Consider the following 18,637-nt stretch of genomic DNA (forward strand, 5'->3'; position numbering starts at 1 on the left):
CAGCTATTGCTCTGGAGGTGGTGGAGACAGAGAGGTGTTGCTCCAGACATGGTGGGGACACAGAGGTGTTGCTCTGTACATGACAGGGACAGAGAGGTGTTGCTCCAGAGGTGGTGGGACACTGAGGTGTTGCTCTGGAGGTGACAAGGACTCAAGACTTTGCTCAAGGAGCTGGGCTTGGGGCCCCGGCAGTACCTGGTGGTCAGGCATGGCCAGGGTGTACGGTGGGAGGGAGGGCACCCTTTGTCACCATCTCGGTCTCCATCCATCTCCATCTCTCTCTCCCCTCCATACCCACCCTGGGGTGTCCCCGCTGTCGCCATCCCACCCCTGCCTCTGCCATCCTCATCCCCCTGACCCTCTCCCCACCCCAAAGGGTGACCCCCACTCCCAAGGGTCCCCACCGTGCCAGCGCGGTGTCTCTCCTGCAGGGAAGGGATGCTCATCTCCTAGTGCCCCGGGCGTGGTGAGGATGTCGGCCATCCCTGAGGCGCTGGGTCGCCCGCGGAGCAGCTCCTCCCGCAGCCTGGCCGGGACGCTGGAGGCCACCCTGGGCATGGGGACGTCGGAGATGGACAAGGAGGAGATGCGCATCCTCAAGGTCTGCTTCTACAGCAACAGCTTCAACATGGGCAAGAACTTCAAGCTGGTGAAGTGCCCCGTGACGACAGAGATCCGGGTACGTGGGCAGGGGGGTGGACAGAGCAGGGGAGGAGGGGCTGTTTTGTCCACCCAGCATCACAGCTAGCTCCCTTCCAGACACCCTTTCCCATGGCATGGTAGCCCCCAGAGCCCCGTGGCTGAGAAGCACCAAAACCTGGAGGACAGAGAGAAAATTTGTCCATCTCCGGTGGCCCAGGGGAGTTTGAAAAGGGCGAGGGCTGGTCAGCCCTGCTGCCAGTTCCTGCAGTGAGGGCCGGCTCCAGCAAGTTGCTGCTGGTCTCCTTCATGGGCAGCAAAGAGCAGTTTCCAGGCCATGGTTCATCTCGCCCTGGAGAAGACATCCTTGGGCACAGTGGTGCAGGGAGCGACAGGAGGAGGCCAGATTGTGGATTTGGGACATGACGGTGCCTTGCAGGGTTGGGGCTCTGTCCTCGCTGCTGGGAGGAGGATGGGGACTGGCAGGACCTGGGTCCCCACCTTTCCTCCATCCTTGTTGACCTGCACAGGCACAGGTCCTTGGTGGTGAGGGGGACAGTGACCTTCACAGCCCCAAGCCCACAGCATTTCCCCATGGCCACGTCGCGGTGTCACTGCCTGCTCAGGATGACTCTGCCACCCCTATACACCCCGGGGGTGCACCCAGCTCCGAGGCCAGCAGCACCTCTTGCTCTCCTGCCCGTACTGCAAGCCAGGACCTAGATCCTTCCTCCCACCCCACCGGGACTTCTGCACCCAACTTCTGCCCTTTGCTTGTGGGGACATGGGGCTGGGAGGACAGCGAAGGTGGTATTGGTACCTTTCCATGGTGGCTTTGGGCTGGAAATGTGCTCCTCACCCTTCCTACCTGGTGTCTTGTGGCTTTCACAGCTGGGGGAAGATGTGTGGACACTGGGGACCTGCTGGCCAGCGCCAGCTCTGTGCGCGGGTGCTGGAGGGTTGGTGTCCACCACGAAAGATACACGCCCTGGGTGCAATGGGTGATGGTGTCCCTTCTCCTGGGGGAAGTCCTCAGGACAGTGCATTGCAGTGAAGTCACGGGGGGGGGTGACCAAAATACAGGTGAGCTGGGCGTTGTTCCTCAACTGGTGGGACACAGAGGGAGCAGGGCTGTCCCCCTCCTTCCATCTCCAGGAGGAGGTCGTGGGCATAGCAGAAGGTTTCAAAAGAGTGGTCCAAGAGGGAGAGGACTCATCAGGCTGGGAAGGAGATGCCTGGGGAGGGGAAATGCAAGCGAAGCCATGAAATGGCCATGGTCCGTCTGTCCCCAACAGAGCCAACAGGACACAGGAGTGGAGCAAGCAGATGGTCACTCCTTGGAAACAGCTTGGCCACCAGTTGTGCTAATAACCATCAGCTTCTAGTTGGCTTTTTGGCTACCAGAGTGAGAGCAGAGGCCTGGCAGGGTCCTGGGGACTCCCTGCCTGCACTGCCCCAGTTGTGGGGCAGGAGAAACAAGCAGCAGTGCAACCTCACCAGCAACAACGATGTCGGCTTTGCTACCTGCTTGCAACCAATGCCGTGCATTGGGTGTAGCTCAGCTGAGGCATAAGGAAAGGTGGAAATGGCCCAGCTGGGCTTTTATCCCTGACCAAAACACCTCTGGGAGGTTGAGACATGTTCAGGCTGTGGGTTGTTGCAGAGCAAGCTGGAGGCATCTTTGGAAGCTTCACCGCTGGGGCTGGTGGCTGTGCCCAGGGCTGTGTTTTCACTCCAGGGACATTTGTGTTGTGGTTGTAATGTATTTCTTTCTAATTTTCCTGCCATCTAAAGCTCCTCTGGAGCCCGGCTGGGGATGCTCGGGTCTCAGCCCTGCTCCTTTCCACTCCAGGAGGTGATCAGGTCCATCCTGGTGAGCGGCCGCATCGGGCCCGACATCAAGCTGGCCGAGTGCTACGGGCTCCGCCTGAAGCACGTGAAGTCGGATGAGATCCACTGGCTGCACCCGGACCTGACGGTGGGTGAAGTGCAGGAGAAGTACGAGTGCCTGCACCTGGAAGCTGAGTGGAGGTAGGACCCCAAGGTGATGGTGTCCCTCTCCGTGTCCCCAAACCCACCCAGGGCAGGGGCATGGGGACCACTGAGCCCTTGTTAAAGGGAAAGCTCCTCCAGCGTGGTCCTCATCCAGGGGCTCTCCTGTTGCCAGGTACGATCTCCAAATCCGCTATCTGCCGGAGGATTTCATGGAGCTCTTCAAAGAGGACAGGACCACTTTGCTCTACTTCTACCAGCAGGTCAGAGGTGGCCCCGGCGGTCTCCTAGCCCCAGCCAGGTCTGCTCTCCAGCTACCCTGACCCACCCCCCAGCTCCAGGAGGGTGTTTCCTCCTCCCCAGCCCAAAACCCACGATCCCCAAGAGCCCCAAGACCTTGTAGCCCATTTACCTTCACCCTGGGCTGCTGACGGACAGCCCCTGTGGTCCCATCCCGCTGCTGGATCTGTGCGTCTCCATCAGAGACAGCCGGTCCCAACCCCTTCGCCCCGCTCCTGCCCCTGCCGCATCCCAGAACGGGATGCGGGAGGACGTGGACCCGGTGAGCATCCCTTGCCAGCATCCCCTGCCAGCATCCCCTGCTCCTCCTGACCCCCGCGTCTCCTCGGCAGCTCCGGAGCGAGTACATGCAGAATTACGCCAGCAAGGTGAGCGAAGGCATGGCCCTGCAGCTGGGCTGCCTCGAGCTCAGGTACGTGCCTCCGCCTGTCCTGGCCCCTTTGCTGCAGCGGGAGGGCTGGGGAGGACCGGGGAGGACTCGGGTAGCGCGGTCTGGGGCCGTGGAGGGTTTTGCAGGAAAGAAGGGAATTTCCAGCTCGTTCTTTGATGTGGTGGGGGGACGTGGCTGGGGAACGCGAGCACAGGGTGGCTGGCTGATGTCCCTCCCTTCTCGCAGGAGGTTTTATAAGGACATGCCTCAAAACGCGCTGGATAAGAAGTCCAACTTCGAGTTCCTGGAGTGAGTAGGCACAGCCCATCCTGCTGGGCAGAAACTCCCTTACCCCTAAAGCCCCCACCCCATCCAGCCGGCCCCGAGGGGCTGGGGATCTGCAGATGGCCTTCCTCATCCTCCCACAGCTCCTCATCCTCCTGCAGCTCCTCATCCTCCCGCAGCTCCTCATCCTCCCGCAGCTCCTCATCCTCCTGCAGCTCCTCATCCTCCCACAGCTCCTCATCCTCCTGCAGCTCCTTATCCTCCTGAAGCTCCTCATCTTCCTGCAGCTCCTCATCCTCTCGCAGCTCCTCATCCTCCCGCAGCTCCTCATCCTCCTGCAGCTCCTTATCCTCCTGAAGCTCCTCATCTTCCTGCAGCTCCTCATCCTCTTGCAGCTCCTCATCCTCCCGCAGCTCCTCATCCTCCTGCAGCTCATCCTCCCACAGCTCCTCATCCTCCTGCAGCTCCTCATCCTCCCACAGCTCCTCATCCTCCTGCAGCTCCTCATCCTCTCAAAGCTCTTCATCCTCCCGCAGCTCCTCATCCTCCCACAGCCATCAGCCCTGCTGATGGGGAGGGTGCAAGGAGAGGGAGATGGGAACCTTTCACCCTGTGCTGGGGTGGGCAGCTTCTCCCCCAGGAGCACCCCCTTGCCCCTCAGCACCCATTTTTCTTGGTGCATCGCCCCCCAACACCGGTCTGCAGCTCCCCAGGGAGGCCCCCGCGCAGCCCCGGCAGCGGGGGTCCCCACGGGGCTGTTAATGTGCACGGGGGTCTCTGCTCTCCAGGAAGGAGGTGGGCCTGGACCTCTTCTTCCCCAGCCAGATGCAGGAGAACCTGAAGGTGAGGGACATGTGTGGGTGCGGACAGGCAGGGCTGGGTGCACGGGTGCAAGGTGTGTAAGCATGCACGGACCTGGCTGGGGAGGGTGCTCACGTGTGCGTGCACTGAAGCACACACATAGTTTTGCACGTGTGTGCACATTTGCCCGCACTTATGCACGTGCACAGTTCTGCTTGTGCATGTGAAGATGTATCTGCATGCAGACATCCATGTATCTGTGTGTATACGTGCACATACAGGGCCAGGTGTGCACATCAGCGTGCATGAGTGGGTTTGCACACACACGTGCGGGCACATCAGCCTGCGCTCGTGGAGCTTTGCACACGCTCATGAAGGTGTAACTGCCTGCGTGTGTGCATCCACATACAGGGCCGTGTGTGCTCCTGTGTGTGCACGCAGTGTGCGCAGCTGGATTTGCACGTATAGGCACGTCTGCTCACACACATGAAGGTGTTTGCATGCATGTGCATACGTATGCGTGTATATCTATGCAGATGTATGCGGGTGGGCACATCTGCTCACACATGTGATGATGCATCTGCACGCACACATCTGGCCACGTGTGCACGCGTTGATTTGCGCACATGCGTACGCGCATCTGCCCACACTTGCGTACGTGTGAGTGAGCACGCACATACGTGTGGATGTGCATGGGCGTGCATACGGATGCATGTGTGTATGTGCAGGTGCATGTTGATATTTGCAGGGGAGTGCGTGTGTCCATGTGCATGCATGTGTCCATGTGCAGCTCGCACCCTCTGCACCCCACACCCCCGCTGCGTGCCTGGCACGTGCCCGGCGTGGCTAGCGGCCACTGTGCCCACAGCCCAAGCAGTTTCGGAAGATGATCCAGCAGACCTTCCAGCAGTACGCGCTGCTGCGGGAGGAGGAGTGTATCTTCAAGTTCCTCCACACTCTCGCCACCATCACCAACATCGACCAGGAGACCTACCGCTGCGAGCTCATCGTGAGGGCACCAAATGGGATGGGGTGGGATGGGATGAGATGGGATGAGATGGGGTGGGATGGGATGAGATGGGGTGGGATGGGATGAGATAGCATGGGATGGGATAGCATGGGATGGGATGAGATAGCATGGGATGGGATGGGATGGGATGGGATGGGGTGGGATGAGATGAGATGAGATGAGATGAGATGAGATGAGATGAGATGAGATGAGATGAGATGAGATGAGATGAGATGAGATGAGATGGGATGGGATGGGATGGGATGAGAAAGCATGGGATGGGATGGGGTAGGATGAGATGAGATGGGATGGAATGCAATGGGATGGGATGGGATAGGATGGGATGGGATGGGATGGGGTAGGATGAGATGAGATGTGATGGAATGCAATGGGATGGGATGGGATGGGGTGGGATGGGATGGGATGGGGTAGGATGAGATGAGATGGGATGGGATGAGATGAGATGGGATGGGATGCGATGGGATGGGAACACATCCCCTGGCCCAGGGTGCTTCGGGGCCAGACGCATTGGCTGTGCCCCCCATGCCAGGCAGTGTGCAGGGGGAATGCTGCAGGATGAGGACAACCTCTACCACAATCTGGTGTTTGAGGTTGCATCTCCCATGCCCTTAAACTCAGCCAAGTCTTGCTAAAGATGCAAGTGCATTCATCAGTGCTCTTAAGCTGCTAATTAACCCTGCACGGCCGGGCAGCGAGCTGCCACCTAAAGCATTCCCTGGCACCGTTTGGGCAGTGTGGACCGCGATGCTGGCTGGTGGCAGCGTGGCCAAAGCCATCATGCTGTGGGCTGCTCCCTGCCGCAGTCCCCGGGCTCGGAGAAGAGCTCGGCCACTCTGAAATCACTCGCTGTCCCCCAAGGGAGGCACAAACCCAAAATCCCCCAGGGAGGAGATTGCTGATTTTGCAGCCGCCTCTGGCATCACCTCCCCGAGGGGAAGCTGAGCATCTCTCCCCACCCCACAGCAGGGAGAGGCCCTGGGGGGCCTTTTTGGAGGGTGGTGATTCCTCAGAGGGGCTGGGGGTGCAGGGGGGGCTCTGGGGACCTTCTGCACCCAGGGGTCCAAGCCCGGTGGGTGCGAGCCAGTGCCTGAAGTTTGCTGAACCCCTTTGGGGTGGGAAGGCGGCAAACCAGGAGTGCAGGAACCCCTCTGGGGCCAGGAGGAGGAAAAACAGCCACACTGGGCTCCTTGCCTTGCTCCATGCACCATCCCCTCTCCAAACCATCCTCTCTCCAAGTCCCTTCAGGACGGCGATTTTTTCCCAGGGCGTCTCACACATTGCAGCAGGGTGGGGGGGGGACAGGACCCGGTTCTCGGGGTACACCAGCCCCTCCCCAAATTTGCATCCTCCTTCTGCTGCCCCTCAGCAAGGGTGGAACATCACGGTGGACCTGGTCATCGGACCCAAGGGCATCCGGCAGCTGACAAGCAAGGAGGCCAAGGTACTGGCGGGGTGTTGGGTGCTGGATGGGGCGTGGGGGGTGGCTGCTCTTAAATTGGTGATTAAAGTCGATGCCGGGGCTCTCCCTCTCTCCCCAGCCCACGTGCTTGGCCGAGTTCAAGCACATCAAGTCCATCAGGTGCTCCAGCGTGGAGGAGGGCCGGGCTGTGCTGCAGCTGGGGCTCAGCGGCACCCCCCAGGTGAGGAGGCATTGGGGGGGGATGCCCCAGGTGCTGGGGGGGGTGCAGGTGGGATGGGGGATCCTGCAGTGCTGTGGGGTGGCATCCCATCCCTGTGGGTTAGGCAGGACTTGGTGGATGGCTCCGTTTCCACCGAGAGAGCTCCTGCCTCCAGCCCCGGCCGAGGGGAGCCTGTCCCCCAAATCTGGGCACGTCCAAGCTGCCCCCGGGGGTGCCCCTGCAGGGAGGTGGTCACAGCTACCCCAAGGTGGAGAGAAGGGGGGGACCTCCGTCCCACCATCCCCCTGCCCCAGCTCACCCATCCCCCTGTCCCTGCCGTCTCCCCCAGTCCTTGGCTATCAAGACAGCTTCTCTGGCCGAGGCGGAGAACATGGCTGACCTCATCGACGGCTACTGCCGGCTGCAAGGGGACTTGGAAACCTCCCTCATCGTCTTCCCCAGGAAAGGTGAGCGCCCTGGGGGGCACCGACCCCGGCAGAGTCCCCACCCGTGCCCTCCCAAGCCCTTCTCTGCCCTCTCCATGGCCACAGCATCACCCGTGGCTTTGGAGTGACCCCAGCTGAGACCCACCAAACTCACTGCACATGTGGTCGAGGCTTTGGGGTGGCCCCAGCACCCATCAGGCTCTGATGGGGGTGGCTGGGAAATGACTCTCTGCTGTCCTCTCCGCAGAGCGGGACAAGAGGATCAGCCTGCCGCAGATCCCAGCCTCGTGAGTAGCGCCTGGCCCCGGAAAGGGGTTTGGACCCCCTCCCGTCCCCCCCAACCCCACTCCCTGACCCCAACCTCCTCCCACCTCACAGGCACCTGGAGGAGAGGCAGTCCACGCTGTCGGACAGCATGAGCGTGGGTGAGTTTTGGCTCTTCTCCTCCCTTCCCACCAGCCCGGGGGGTGCAGGCAGGGCTGTGGGACACCAGTACACGGGGATTTGGGGGTTTGGTGGAGTTGGACACCCACAAGATAGAGCTGAGCGTGCTGGGGGGAGGGCCAGGCTGGCATTCCACATGCTCAGCCGGACCCCATGGGGATGCTGCAAGAACCCCCCTGCCCGGTAAGCTGCCTGAATCCCTGCCTGCAACCTCCTTCTTGCCGCAGACTCTGATATTTATGCTGAAATCCCTGATGAGTCTTCAAGACCGAGGTCTGGAGGTAGGTGCCACCCCCCTGGGTGCCCTCTTGCCCATCTCCCAGCACCCCAACCAAGCCCTCCCACCTCCTCCTGCCCACCCCAATTTCCCACCAAATCCCCCCAAAGCTGGGAGCAAGGTTTTGCCTGCAGCACCCACCTTCCTCCCCAGAGGGGTTGAAGGAGCTGGGATCACCCCATGTGCCGTGGGGCAGGACCTGTGGGTCCTTGCCGAGGGGGTGATGGAGAGGGTTGGTACCCGGGGATCGCCAACATCTCCCGCTTAGCACAGGGGCTCTGCCCACGGAGTGGGCAGGGGTACCGGTAGCTTGCCACCGGCTGGCGCTGCCACCTCTGCCCTGCTCCCCTCTCCATCAAGTCCAGCACTACGGGATCTCCCGGGAGGACGTCACGTTGGGCAGGATCCTCGGAGAAGGCTTCTTCGGAGAGGTCTACGAGGGGACATACACCACCCCGGTGAGCGTCCTGCCCTCTCCCTGCCCTGCCTGCCTCCTCCGTGGCTGGGGGCAGCGGGGCAAAGCAGCCCCCACCCCTCCTTCTCCTTGCAGAAAGGGGAGCGGGTCAACGTGGCTGTGAAGACCTGCAAGAAGGACTGCAGCCCGGAGAACAAGGACAAGTTCCTGAGTGAAGCGGGTATGCCGGGGGGTCCTGCTGCCCTTTGCGGGGGGACAAAGCCTGCTCAGCCCCCTCCCCGGGGCTCGCTTAGGTGGGCAGAGGACAGATGTGGGGGGTCTGGTGGTGTTTGCAGCATTGCAATGGTGGGGTGTTAGAGACAGGATGGCAGAACCCTGCCTTGGCATCTCCTGATGCCCTTGTGGGGACAAATTGCCCTTCCAATGCAGGACAGAGCAGGAGGAGGGAGGTGTCCCGTGCCCTCGCCCCTGTGACATGGCTGTTCTCCAAAATACCTGTTTTATGGGAGGGATGGCTACTGGGGCGGGGGGAAGAAAAACTCCTGAATCCTTGCATGAGAGCAGATGGGCACCACCTGGATGTAGATCCCTGGGGACCTGGAAACTGGGAGCCCCAACCCTTTTGGAGATGTACTAGGCTATCCCTGGCAATTCCTCCTGCTCCGTCTCCGGCTTCATGGCAGAGACCTGCCCCTACACCCCAGGACAGGGGTTTGGGCTGCTGGAGGGGGGACCCCCCCCCATTGCAGGGTGTCTGACACGGTCTCCCCGTTAGTGCTGATGAAGAAGCTGGACCACCCCCATATCGTGAAGCTCATCGGCATCGCGGAAGAGGAGCCCACCTGGATCATCATGGAGCTCTATCCCTATGGAGAGGTGAGCGAGGTCCCACCACTGGAGCCCGTCCCGTCCCCCTGCCACCCCTCCTGCCCCTGCTCGGTCCCTGAGCCCCCCTCGCTCATCCCGTTGCAGCTGGGGCAATACCTGGAGCAGAACAAACACTGCCTCGCCGTGCTGACGCTCATCCTCTATGCACTGCAGATCAGCAAAGCCCTGGCCTACCTGGAGGCCATCAACTGCGTGCACAGGTAAGGCAGGAGGGAAAAGGAGCCAGGTGGGATGCCAGGAGAGGCAGGGGATGGCAGGGACCACACGGGGGGACAGGCAGGCAGGGAGCAGGATTGGGCAGAGGCTGGCTGCTGCAAACCCCTTTTGCATCTGGGTGAGCTTGTTGTCCGGCTGTGAGCTCTCCTTCTCCACCCCTTCTCCATCCCTTCTCCCCAGCCAAGGGTCTTTCTCCTTGCAGGGATATTGCCGTGAGGAATATCCTGGTGGCCTCCCCAGAGTGCGTGAAGCTGGGAGACTTTGGGCTCTCCAGGTACATTGAGGATGAGGAGTACTATAAAGGTAAGAGCTGTGTGATGGGGTTGGGGCTCGCTCCGACCCTGTGAGGTTGGAGCAGGGATTTCTCCGGATGGAAGCGCTGGCATGCAGTGGGGCTCCCTGCAACAGCAGGACGGGCTGGTGGGAAGGGGCTGGGGCAGAGACCGTGGTGAGACCTCACTGCCTTGCCCTGCCTGCGCTGGGGCTGCTCCATCACCCCTGCAGTGAGCATGGCCACCATCTCTCCCTCCAGCATCCGTCACCCGTCTCCCCATCAAGTGGATGTCACCCGAGTCCATCAACTTCCGCCGCTTCACGACGGCCAGCGACGTCTGGATGTTTGGTGTGTGGTGGGATGGGGCCGGAGCAGGGGCCCGGGCATTGTCTGCCTCCCGTGGCATCATCTTAATGCACTGGGACAAATCCTGCTCCGGAGCGGGGGGGTTATCCCAGCCTTGATCTTGGGGAAAGGGCTCCTGGGGCAGAGCTTCTTGCAGCACACGGACCTGTTGGAGCGGGGCCAGAGGAGGCCACAGAAATGGTCCGAGGGCTGGAGCAGCTCTGCTCTGAGGCCAGGCTGGGAGAGCTGGGCTTGTGCAGCCTGGGGAAGAGAAGGCTGCGGGGAGACCTTCCTGCGGCCCTGCACTGCTGGAAGGGGCTGCAGGAAAGGTGGGGACAGGCTTTGGAGCAGGGCCTGCAGCCACAGGACAAGGGGGAATGGTTTTAAACTGAAAGAGGGAAAATTTAGATCAGATATGAGGAAGAAATTCTGTCCTGTGAGGGTGGTGAGGCAGTGGCACAGGTTGCCCAGAGCGGTGGGAGATGCCCCATCCCTGGCAACATCCCAGGCCAGGTTGGATGGGGCTCTGAGCACCCTGCTCTGGTTGAAGCTGTCCCTGCTCACTGCAGGGGGTTGGGCTGGGTGGCCTTTGAAGGTCTCTTCCCACCCAAAGCATTCTGTGATTCTGTGATTCTAATTCAACCCTCATTAAGTGCTTCCTCCTCCTCCAGTGAATTCAGGACATTCAGAGGGCTGAGTTAAAGTCTTCGCCCTGCAAATATCCTTCTCCCTGCCTATCAGCCCATCCCTATGGCTTCTGGCGCTCATCTGTCCGTCTCTCCATCCCTAACAGCCCTATGGAGAGCAGCAACCAGGAGCTGGGCTCCTTGCAGCTCCCTGGGGAGAGCAGGCAGCTCTTTCCTCTGCATTTTTCACCCAGGAACCAGAAAGGCCGAGCAGCCAAGTGACCTGGTGTCACACAGCAAAGCGTGGCACTGTCACCAGGTCCCCAAAAACCCAAGCCAGGGGCTGGTCCCCCAGCTCTAGCATCAGTTGAGGTTCCTCATGTTGCTCCCACAGCTGTGTGCATGTGGGAGATCCTGAGCTACGGCAAGCAACCCTTCTTCTGGCTGGAGAACAAGGACGTGATCGGGGTGCTGGAGAGGGGTGACCGCCTGCCCAAGCCCGACCTCTGCCCCCCTGTCCTCTACACCCTCATGACGCGCTGCTGGGACTACGACCCCAGCGAAAGGCCCAAGTTCAAGGACTTGGTTTGCAGCTTGAGGTGAGTGGGGAGGCGGGGGACTGACGATGGGCTGGGGGGTCTGTGGTTTGATGGTGGGCAGGTGGGTGAAGGAGAAAAATGAAGCCATGCAAGATTTTGGGTCTGGAGTTTTCTGGCCAAGTCTGAGCCCAAAGGACCATTTGAGCCCACCTGCCCCTGGGGTGGTGGTGGTGGTGCCTGGGCTGAAATGAAAATGCTTTGCTTCCCGGGGAGGGGTATTGCAGGGGAGTCCTGACCCTACATCTCACTGGGACCAGCCATGATCCCAATGTGATGCTAGTGTGGCCGGCCAGGACCATGCTCTGTCCTCCCAGTCCTTTCCCTTTGCTCTTCCCATCCCTCCTTGCTCCCTTGTGTTTTCCATGGCCCATCCAGCTCAAGCACCCCCATGCTCTGGGGTATGGGAGATGTGCCAATACTCCCTCCTGGGGCTGTCACCCTCCCTCTTCCCCTGCAGCGACATTTTCCTGATGGAGAAGGAGCTGGCCAAGGAGCAGGAGAGGAACAACCGCCACCGGCCTCCCAAAATCATGGAGCCGCCGTCCTTCCAGGAGCCACCTCCAAAGGTGAGGAGAGGGTCAGAGCCCATGCAGGCAGGTTCATCTCCCGGCCTCGACCCACCGATGGGTGCTGCAGAAGTGGGACCTCCCCGATCTTGCACCCACCGTGCCTTTCTCCCTCTTCCACTCCCCGCAGCCCAGCAGACCCAGGTACAAGCCACCACCCCAGAGCAACCTCCTGGCTCCCAAGCTGCAGTTCCAGGTAAGGTTGCACGGCCGGAGCATCCCACAGGGACCTGAGCAAAGGGGTTGACGCCGGAAAGCCCTGCCTGGAGCTCAAGCCCTCAGGGACTCGTGGCTTTTGGGGCTCTGAGGTGCCCCATGCCACCACCGAGTGCCTTCTGCCGCCTTGCCAGCAGGACACCGCACCGCTCAGGGCTCAGCCCTGCCCTGCCCTGCCTGCCCTGTGTTTTGTCCGTCCCTCAGAGCTGGCAGAGAGGCTTTTGCCCCAGGAAAAGGCAGTTTGCATGCTCAGCACCGGCTGGTTTGCATGCATGGCTGGCAGGAGAGGAGGTTTGCTGCTCTCTGGTGTTACCTGGGCTGATTTTGGCTGCCCTGTGGGGAAGACAGGTCACCCCCTCTGCAAGGTGCTGCTCCCTGGAGCATCAGGGTGAAGCCCTCAAGAGCAGCTATTTTGGGTGCTCTTTTGGGGCTGGGCAGGGGTCCAGGCAGCAGCACGCAAGGTCTCAAGCCCATGCTCAGGGCAAGGAAGAACCGAGCAGGGAGCAAGGTCCCGATCCTGCTGCACGGACGGGCACAAGGGCAGAGGCTGCTCCTGGTGCAAAAGCCGCTCTCCCCCGCATTGTCTGCTCCGTCCGTCCGTCTGTCCGCACTAACCCCCCGTGGCCTTGTTTTGTGTCCGTGCCGCCCTGCTGCCTGCCCCCCTGCCGCCCGCCCGCAGGTACCCGAGGGTCTGTGTGCCAGCTCGCCTACGCTCACCAACCCCATCGAGTACCAGTCTCCGGCCAACTCCCTGCACACCCCACCGCTCAACCGCCACAACGTCTTCAAGCGCCACAGCATGAGGGTAAGAGAGGGATTCCCCCATCCCGTGGCATCCAGAGGACATCCCGGTCCTGGATGGCCTCGTCCCAGGCATGCCAGGTACCTCGCAGGAGGCGAGGGCTCGGTGGGAGGGATGCTCGCCGCACCACGCTCCGCTTCGTGCTGCTGCCTCTGCTGCTTTGAGCTCAGTGTTGCTCCCAACCCAGCTGCAGGAGGGTCAAATCCTGTCACCCCATGGGTGCTGCTTGCAGGCTGGAGGGATCAAGCCCGCGAAGGGCTGTGGGGTGTCTCCAGCCCCCCGCCATGCACGTTTGCACACACATCCCGGTGAAGGCACGTTGGTGGACGAGCAGCTGGCATGGCATCCCCCAAAAAAGGCAGGGGATGGGTGGATGCCCCTCCTCGGGGCTTCAGGTTGGCTCCTTGTGCTCGGCATGGTCGCCCAAAATGCCAGCGGCAGTTTGCAGCCTGAGCTGCGTTACTCTAGCCCCAAAATCAGAGCTGGATGTTGGGGTACCTCCTGAGATGCTCTGCTCGGCATGCCGGGACAGCCGTGGTGCCAAGCACGGCCGCACCATGGGCACGATGAGCTGCTCCCCTAGCCGGCCCATGCATGCTGCCCGTGGAAAGTGCCAGCATGCAGTGGTGAGAGATTCGGGGCCAGCCAGTGGTTTCCTCTCCCTGCTGGAAACCCAAGTGCTCCCCAAATTCAATTTTGGGGGGTTCGTGGCTCTTGGGGTCTGGCGCATGGCTTGCATGCGCGGAGCGGGGCTCTGGCTCCCATGCCAAAATCAGGGGGAGCTCTGACTCCTGACCACCCCCGGTCACCGCGGGCTCTGCACACCAGGAGGAAGATTTCCTCCGTCCCAACAGCAGGGAGGAGGCGCAGAAGCTCTGGGAAATTGAGAGGCTCAAGATGCAGCAGGTCCTGGACAAGCAGCAGAAGCAGATGGTGGAGGACTACCAGTGGCTGCGGCAGGAGGAGCAGTCCCTGGTGAGTGGCCTCGGGCCGGGGGCTTCCAGCTCTTGCACCCTCATGAAGGTGGTGGAAGAGCCACAGCAGCCTTTGAGGTTGCTCTTTTCATGGCTGGAAAGGCCAGTTTTCCTTGGAGGAACAGCTCCTCCAGCAGCCAAACCTCTTGCACCCCTTTATTTTCCCCACCCGTAAAAACCTCATGGAGCCGCTTCATTTCAAAATGAGTATTTTGAAACTTGGGGAATTTTTATATACCTGCAATTGCGTCATGACGAGCTTTTATACTGCTTTTGAAATAAGGACTGGAGATAGCTAATGTGTGACTAATGCATCAGCATGCGGTGAGACAGGCTTGGAAGGAGACTGAAAATCTTTTATTCAATCGACTCATGCAGCCGATAAAGCAAAGCCCAGCTCCCCTCGCCCCCAGGGCTGTCAGATGCCAAGCGGCTGTAAACAGCAGCTTGAATTAAGCTTCATTTTTTTAGAGCAGCCATTTGAGGTTTCTGGTACCCCGGGAGCAGGCAGGGAGCTGATAGGGGTGATGGGATGGGATGGAGATGGGACCAGCAACGGGCATGAAGCCCCTTCCCCTCCCACATTCCCAGATCCTGCAGAGATGCATTCCTGTGATGTGTTTCATGAGTCTCCCAGAAATCAGAAAAATCCCTTTTTTTTCCTTCCTTTTCCCTTTTTTCCGAGCCTCTCACAAAGCTTATCCCCCTTTGTAGGACCCGACGGTGTTTATGAACAACAACGTTCCTCCGGTGAGTGGTGCCAGCCTTGGAGAGACCGGGTTGGGTTGTATTTGGGTGCCGGGGGTCCTTCTCCTGGGGGTGTCTGGAGATCCTCATTTGCTTTGGCATGGATAGATGATAGATATTTATATATGTGCCCCTCGCATTGGGAAAATTAATCTGAAAATGTTAATGGGGTGAGATACTGGTCGTCCGGAGCTCCCCACCAGAAGCCCCAGGAGAGGATGGTGATGCCTCCTCCCTCTTTGCTGCCTCCAGCCAGGATTTTGTGCCTCTCATTTACTGTTTCTTCCCCCCAACAGCTGCTCCCGGAGAAGGAGACGGATTACAGTGAGTGCCCACAGCTGCACGGGGTGTGGGGCTGCCCGTGGCCCCCACCCGAGAGCACCCGCTTTGGGGCTGCAAGCAGGGAGCCCCACGCTGATCTGCGAGGAGCCTCAGGGCCGTATCCCTCCTGGCTTTGGGATCCTCCATGAAAGAAATCCTAGATCATGGGGAGCAGCTTTGCCTGTCCCGGGCATGGGGGTCCAAGGGGGTCTGACCCTGCAGGGAGGTGGCACAACTGGGGTGGGTCGGGGTGTCCAGCCACTGTGGGACATGCTGCTCCAGGGAGATGCGGGACGTGGCACGGGTCCCTGGGGTCTTGCAGCGTGGCCGTGTATCCAGGGGACCAACCAGAGTGACTCTCCTTCCTTTCCCTTACTGATGGTGTAGCGGAGTTCACGGGCCCCCCCCAGAAGCCTCCAAGACTTGCGGTGCAGGTAAGACCTCCCTGGATGGGGCCACCACAGTCCCAGTCCTCCTCCCCCACCTCCATCATCTCTCTGCATCTGCAGGATGGGACTTCTCTGACTCCCCCAGTTCCCAAAGGGGTCAGACAGATCCAGCAGCATCGGTGTCGTGGGTGGGAGGTGGACGGGTCTGGCCAGGGCTCCCCATAGGTGCTGGTCTTTCCCTCCTTGCCCCTTGGTCCATCTGATCCCATCTTGTCCCTGTTCCCCAGCAGTCCATCTACCCGGCCCCCACCGCCAACCTGGACCGCACAGATGACACGGTATACAGCAACGTCATGGACCTGGTGCGGGCTGTGCTGCAGCTGAAGAACGAGATCAGCCTCCTGCCCCCGGAGGGGTACATCCTCATGGTGAAGGTAGGGAAGGCAGGGAGGGGGCAACGCCAGGGTAATGGGGAAGAGAATTGGGAATGAGTCCACTGAGCAACTCCCACCAAGCATCCTTCTCAGGAAGGTTTTGCACACGTAGGAGGGAGCATTTCCAACATTCCCAGCTCCTCCATTGGGTCCTTGGGTCAATGATGAGAGAGTTTCCAGCATGCCCTGCACCTCTTTTGGGTCCTTGGATCAATGATGGGAGCATCTCCAGCATGCCCTGCTCCTCTGTTGGGTCCTTGGGTCAATGGTGGGAGTATTTCCAGTACTCCCTGCTCCTCTGTTGGGTCCTTGGGTCAATGGTGGGAGCATTTCCAGCATGCCCTGCTCCTCCATTGGCTCCTTGTGTCAACAGTGGGAGAGTCTCCCGCTATGCCCTTCTCCCAAATGGGATCCTTGACTCAGCGGCACAGACTATTCCCATGCACCACTTCCCTGTGCCCGTGCCTGGAGTCATCCTAACCCTGCTGCCCTCCCCACAGAACGTGGGTCTGTCCCTGCGGAAGCTGATTGGCAGCGTCGACGAGATCCTGCCCATCCTGCCCGCCGCTTCCCGCACTGAGGTAGGACCAGGGAGGAGGGAGAGGGGTCTGGCGTGGGATTGGGTGCTGGTGGCACCCCCGTCTGTAACCCCTGCATGCCATGGTCAGATCGAGGGGACCCAGAAGCTGCTCAACAAGGACTTGGCCGACCTCATCAACAAGATGCGCCTGGCACAGCAGAACGCCGTCACCTCGCTGAGCGAAGAGTGCAAGCGGCAGATGCTGACGGCCTCCCACACCCTGGCCGTGGACGCCAAGAACCTCCTGGATGCCGTGGACCAAGCCAAGGTCCAGGCCAACCTGGTGAAGCTATGCTTGGAGTGAGGGCAGGGGCGGACAGAGGGAAGGAGAAGGGGTGGGGAAAGAGAGGAGGAGAGGGACCGCCGTGCTTCATTCAGTGGAGATGGGAGGAGAGCGTTGCGGAGGAGCTGGCTTTTGTGTGTCTCCTGTGGCCTCGCCATCCTGCCCTCCCTGTCCCTGCTCCTGCAGCCGCTCATGTCTTTAACATTGTCTCATCGGTCTTCTGAAGAAGGGAGGCATCTGGTGACTTGTCCCTGGAAAGGGCTGGGGGGAACCTGGCCGTCCCCAAGGGCGGCTGAAGATCCCTCTGGCTCGGCAGCTCCCTGCTCCCCAGCTGCCAGCAGGTCCGTGTGTCTGTCCCTTGGCCCCTCTGAGGACGGACAGCCGCGGGCGGCGTGTCGTGATGGGGACCTGGATCCTGCTCCTCGCCGCCGGGAGCCGGGGGGCACAGTGGCTGGGGGAGCTGGCATCCCGGGGGGCTGCACAGGGGTCCCCAGGGGCCATCAGAGTGGTGGCCAGAGGGACTGTTTGCATTTCCTTGTACATTGTATAGAAGAGTTTATTTAACGATGGGAGGTGGGTCCGCACACCACAGTGGAGCCGGTTCCGGCGCCCGTGGCTGGAGCGTGCCTGACCCCAAGCCTGCAGAACACGGGGAGGGATGGGACCCCACGGACTGCAGCCTTCAGTGACACAAACCAGGAGAATGGCGTCTTTTCCAGCGGAGTTTTCTCCGAGCTGCTCTGTGTAAGCAACAATGGCAAACCAAGTCTTTTTTCGGTTTGTGCTTTGAGTTGGAAACCGTACGGTTCAGGCTTTTCCCTAGCATCTTCCCACAACGCTGTTCATTCTGGCTGAGATAAACCGTGCACAAAGTCCTGCTGTGCCTGTGCTTGCCTGTCACCCCCATACCGTGGGGCCAGGTTCCCTGGTCACCAGCACCTCCTTAGAAAGAGTAGAAAGAGTCCTCTGAGCCATCTTGCCAGCATGGGGAAGCATAGTCCTGGTGGCAGCATCCTGGGGAAGCTGCTGGGGTGAATCTGGGTCTGCTGCATCCATGTCCTCTCTGGAGCTCCATTTCCCTCCCATTGAGCCCACAATCCCTACGAGGGTCCTGGACTCCCCCTTCTCCCACCCCAAGGCTTGCTAGTGAGAGCATCTGCAGACCTTTGCTTCTCAAAGACCATAAGGAAATCATGGGCAATTCATGGTGGAGGCTGTTGGGAAATGTTAAAAAAATGTGCAGATGTGGCACTTGGGGACATGGTTTAGTGGGCATGGGGGTGTTGGGTTGATGGTTGGACTGATGATCTTAGAGGGCCTTTCCAACCTCAGTGATTCCTAGTTTTACTTTCATGAAAAATTAATCCAGCCACCAAGCCAGGAAACATGAAAGTAATTCTTCCTCTCCCCTGAATTGGTTTAGTGGTGGACTTGGTGGTGTAGGTTAATGGTCGGACTGGATGATCTTCAAGGTCTTTTCCAACCTAAATGATTCAATGGTTCTATGACTCAAGTTCCCCCTCTGCCCCATTGCGGTGAGGTCTGCTGAAGCCCTGTTTGCCATGGCCTGGCAGTGCCTGGGGTGCTGGGCATCCCGTCCTGTTCACCTCCAGCCAACACCCCTGCATCACCCCAGGGAGACGCAGCCCCAGCCAAGCCCAGAATTATCCTCATGGGAGAGCTCTCTCCACCCACGCACTCCTGGCTCTGCAGAGCCCTAAAGCGCGTGTGTACTGGGTTAGACACACATGTATCCGCA

At 60.2% G+C, this 18,637-nt stretch overlaps 1 protein-coding gene across 1 annotated transcript; it reads left to right on the forward strand.

The window, feature by feature from the left end:
* Positions 1-439: 439 nt before the first annotated feature.
* Positions 440-16,899, forward strand: PTK2B (protein tyrosine kinase 2 beta). The gene is made up of 30 exons (XM_075707621.1): positions 440-679; positions 2,492-2,670; positions 2,807-2,894; positions 3,264-3,343; positions 3,548-3,610; positions 4,375-4,429; positions 5,256-5,396; positions 6,784-6,858; positions 6,956-7,057; positions 7,386-7,503; positions 7,730-7,769; positions 7,861-7,907; positions 8,154-8,207; positions 8,564-8,661; positions 8,754-8,838; positions 9,394-9,494; positions 9,591-9,706; positions 9,925-10,025; positions 10,255-10,344; positions 11,362-11,566; positions 12,024-12,132; positions 12,263-12,328; positions 13,028-13,153; positions 13,979-14,125; positions 14,839-14,874; positions 15,168-15,195; positions 15,571-15,626; positions 15,872-16,015; positions 16,516-16,596; positions 16,684-16,899. The coding sequence occupies exons 1-30, from the start codon at positions 473-475 to the stop codon at positions 16,897-16,899; spliced, it is 3,054 nt and encodes a 1,017-aa protein (XP_075563736.1). The 5' UTR covers positions 440-472.
* Positions 16,900-18,637: the final 1,738 nt, after the last annotated feature.

The sequence above is a fragment of the Pelecanus crispus genome, chromosome 3 (assembly GCF_030463565.1).
Source record: "Pelecanus crispus isolate bPelCri1 chromosome 3, bPelCri1.pri, whole genome shotgun sequence".
NCBI classification, from domain to species: domain Eukaryota; kingdom Metazoa; phylum Chordata; class Aves; order Pelecaniformes; family Pelecanidae; genus Pelecanus; species Pelecanus crispus.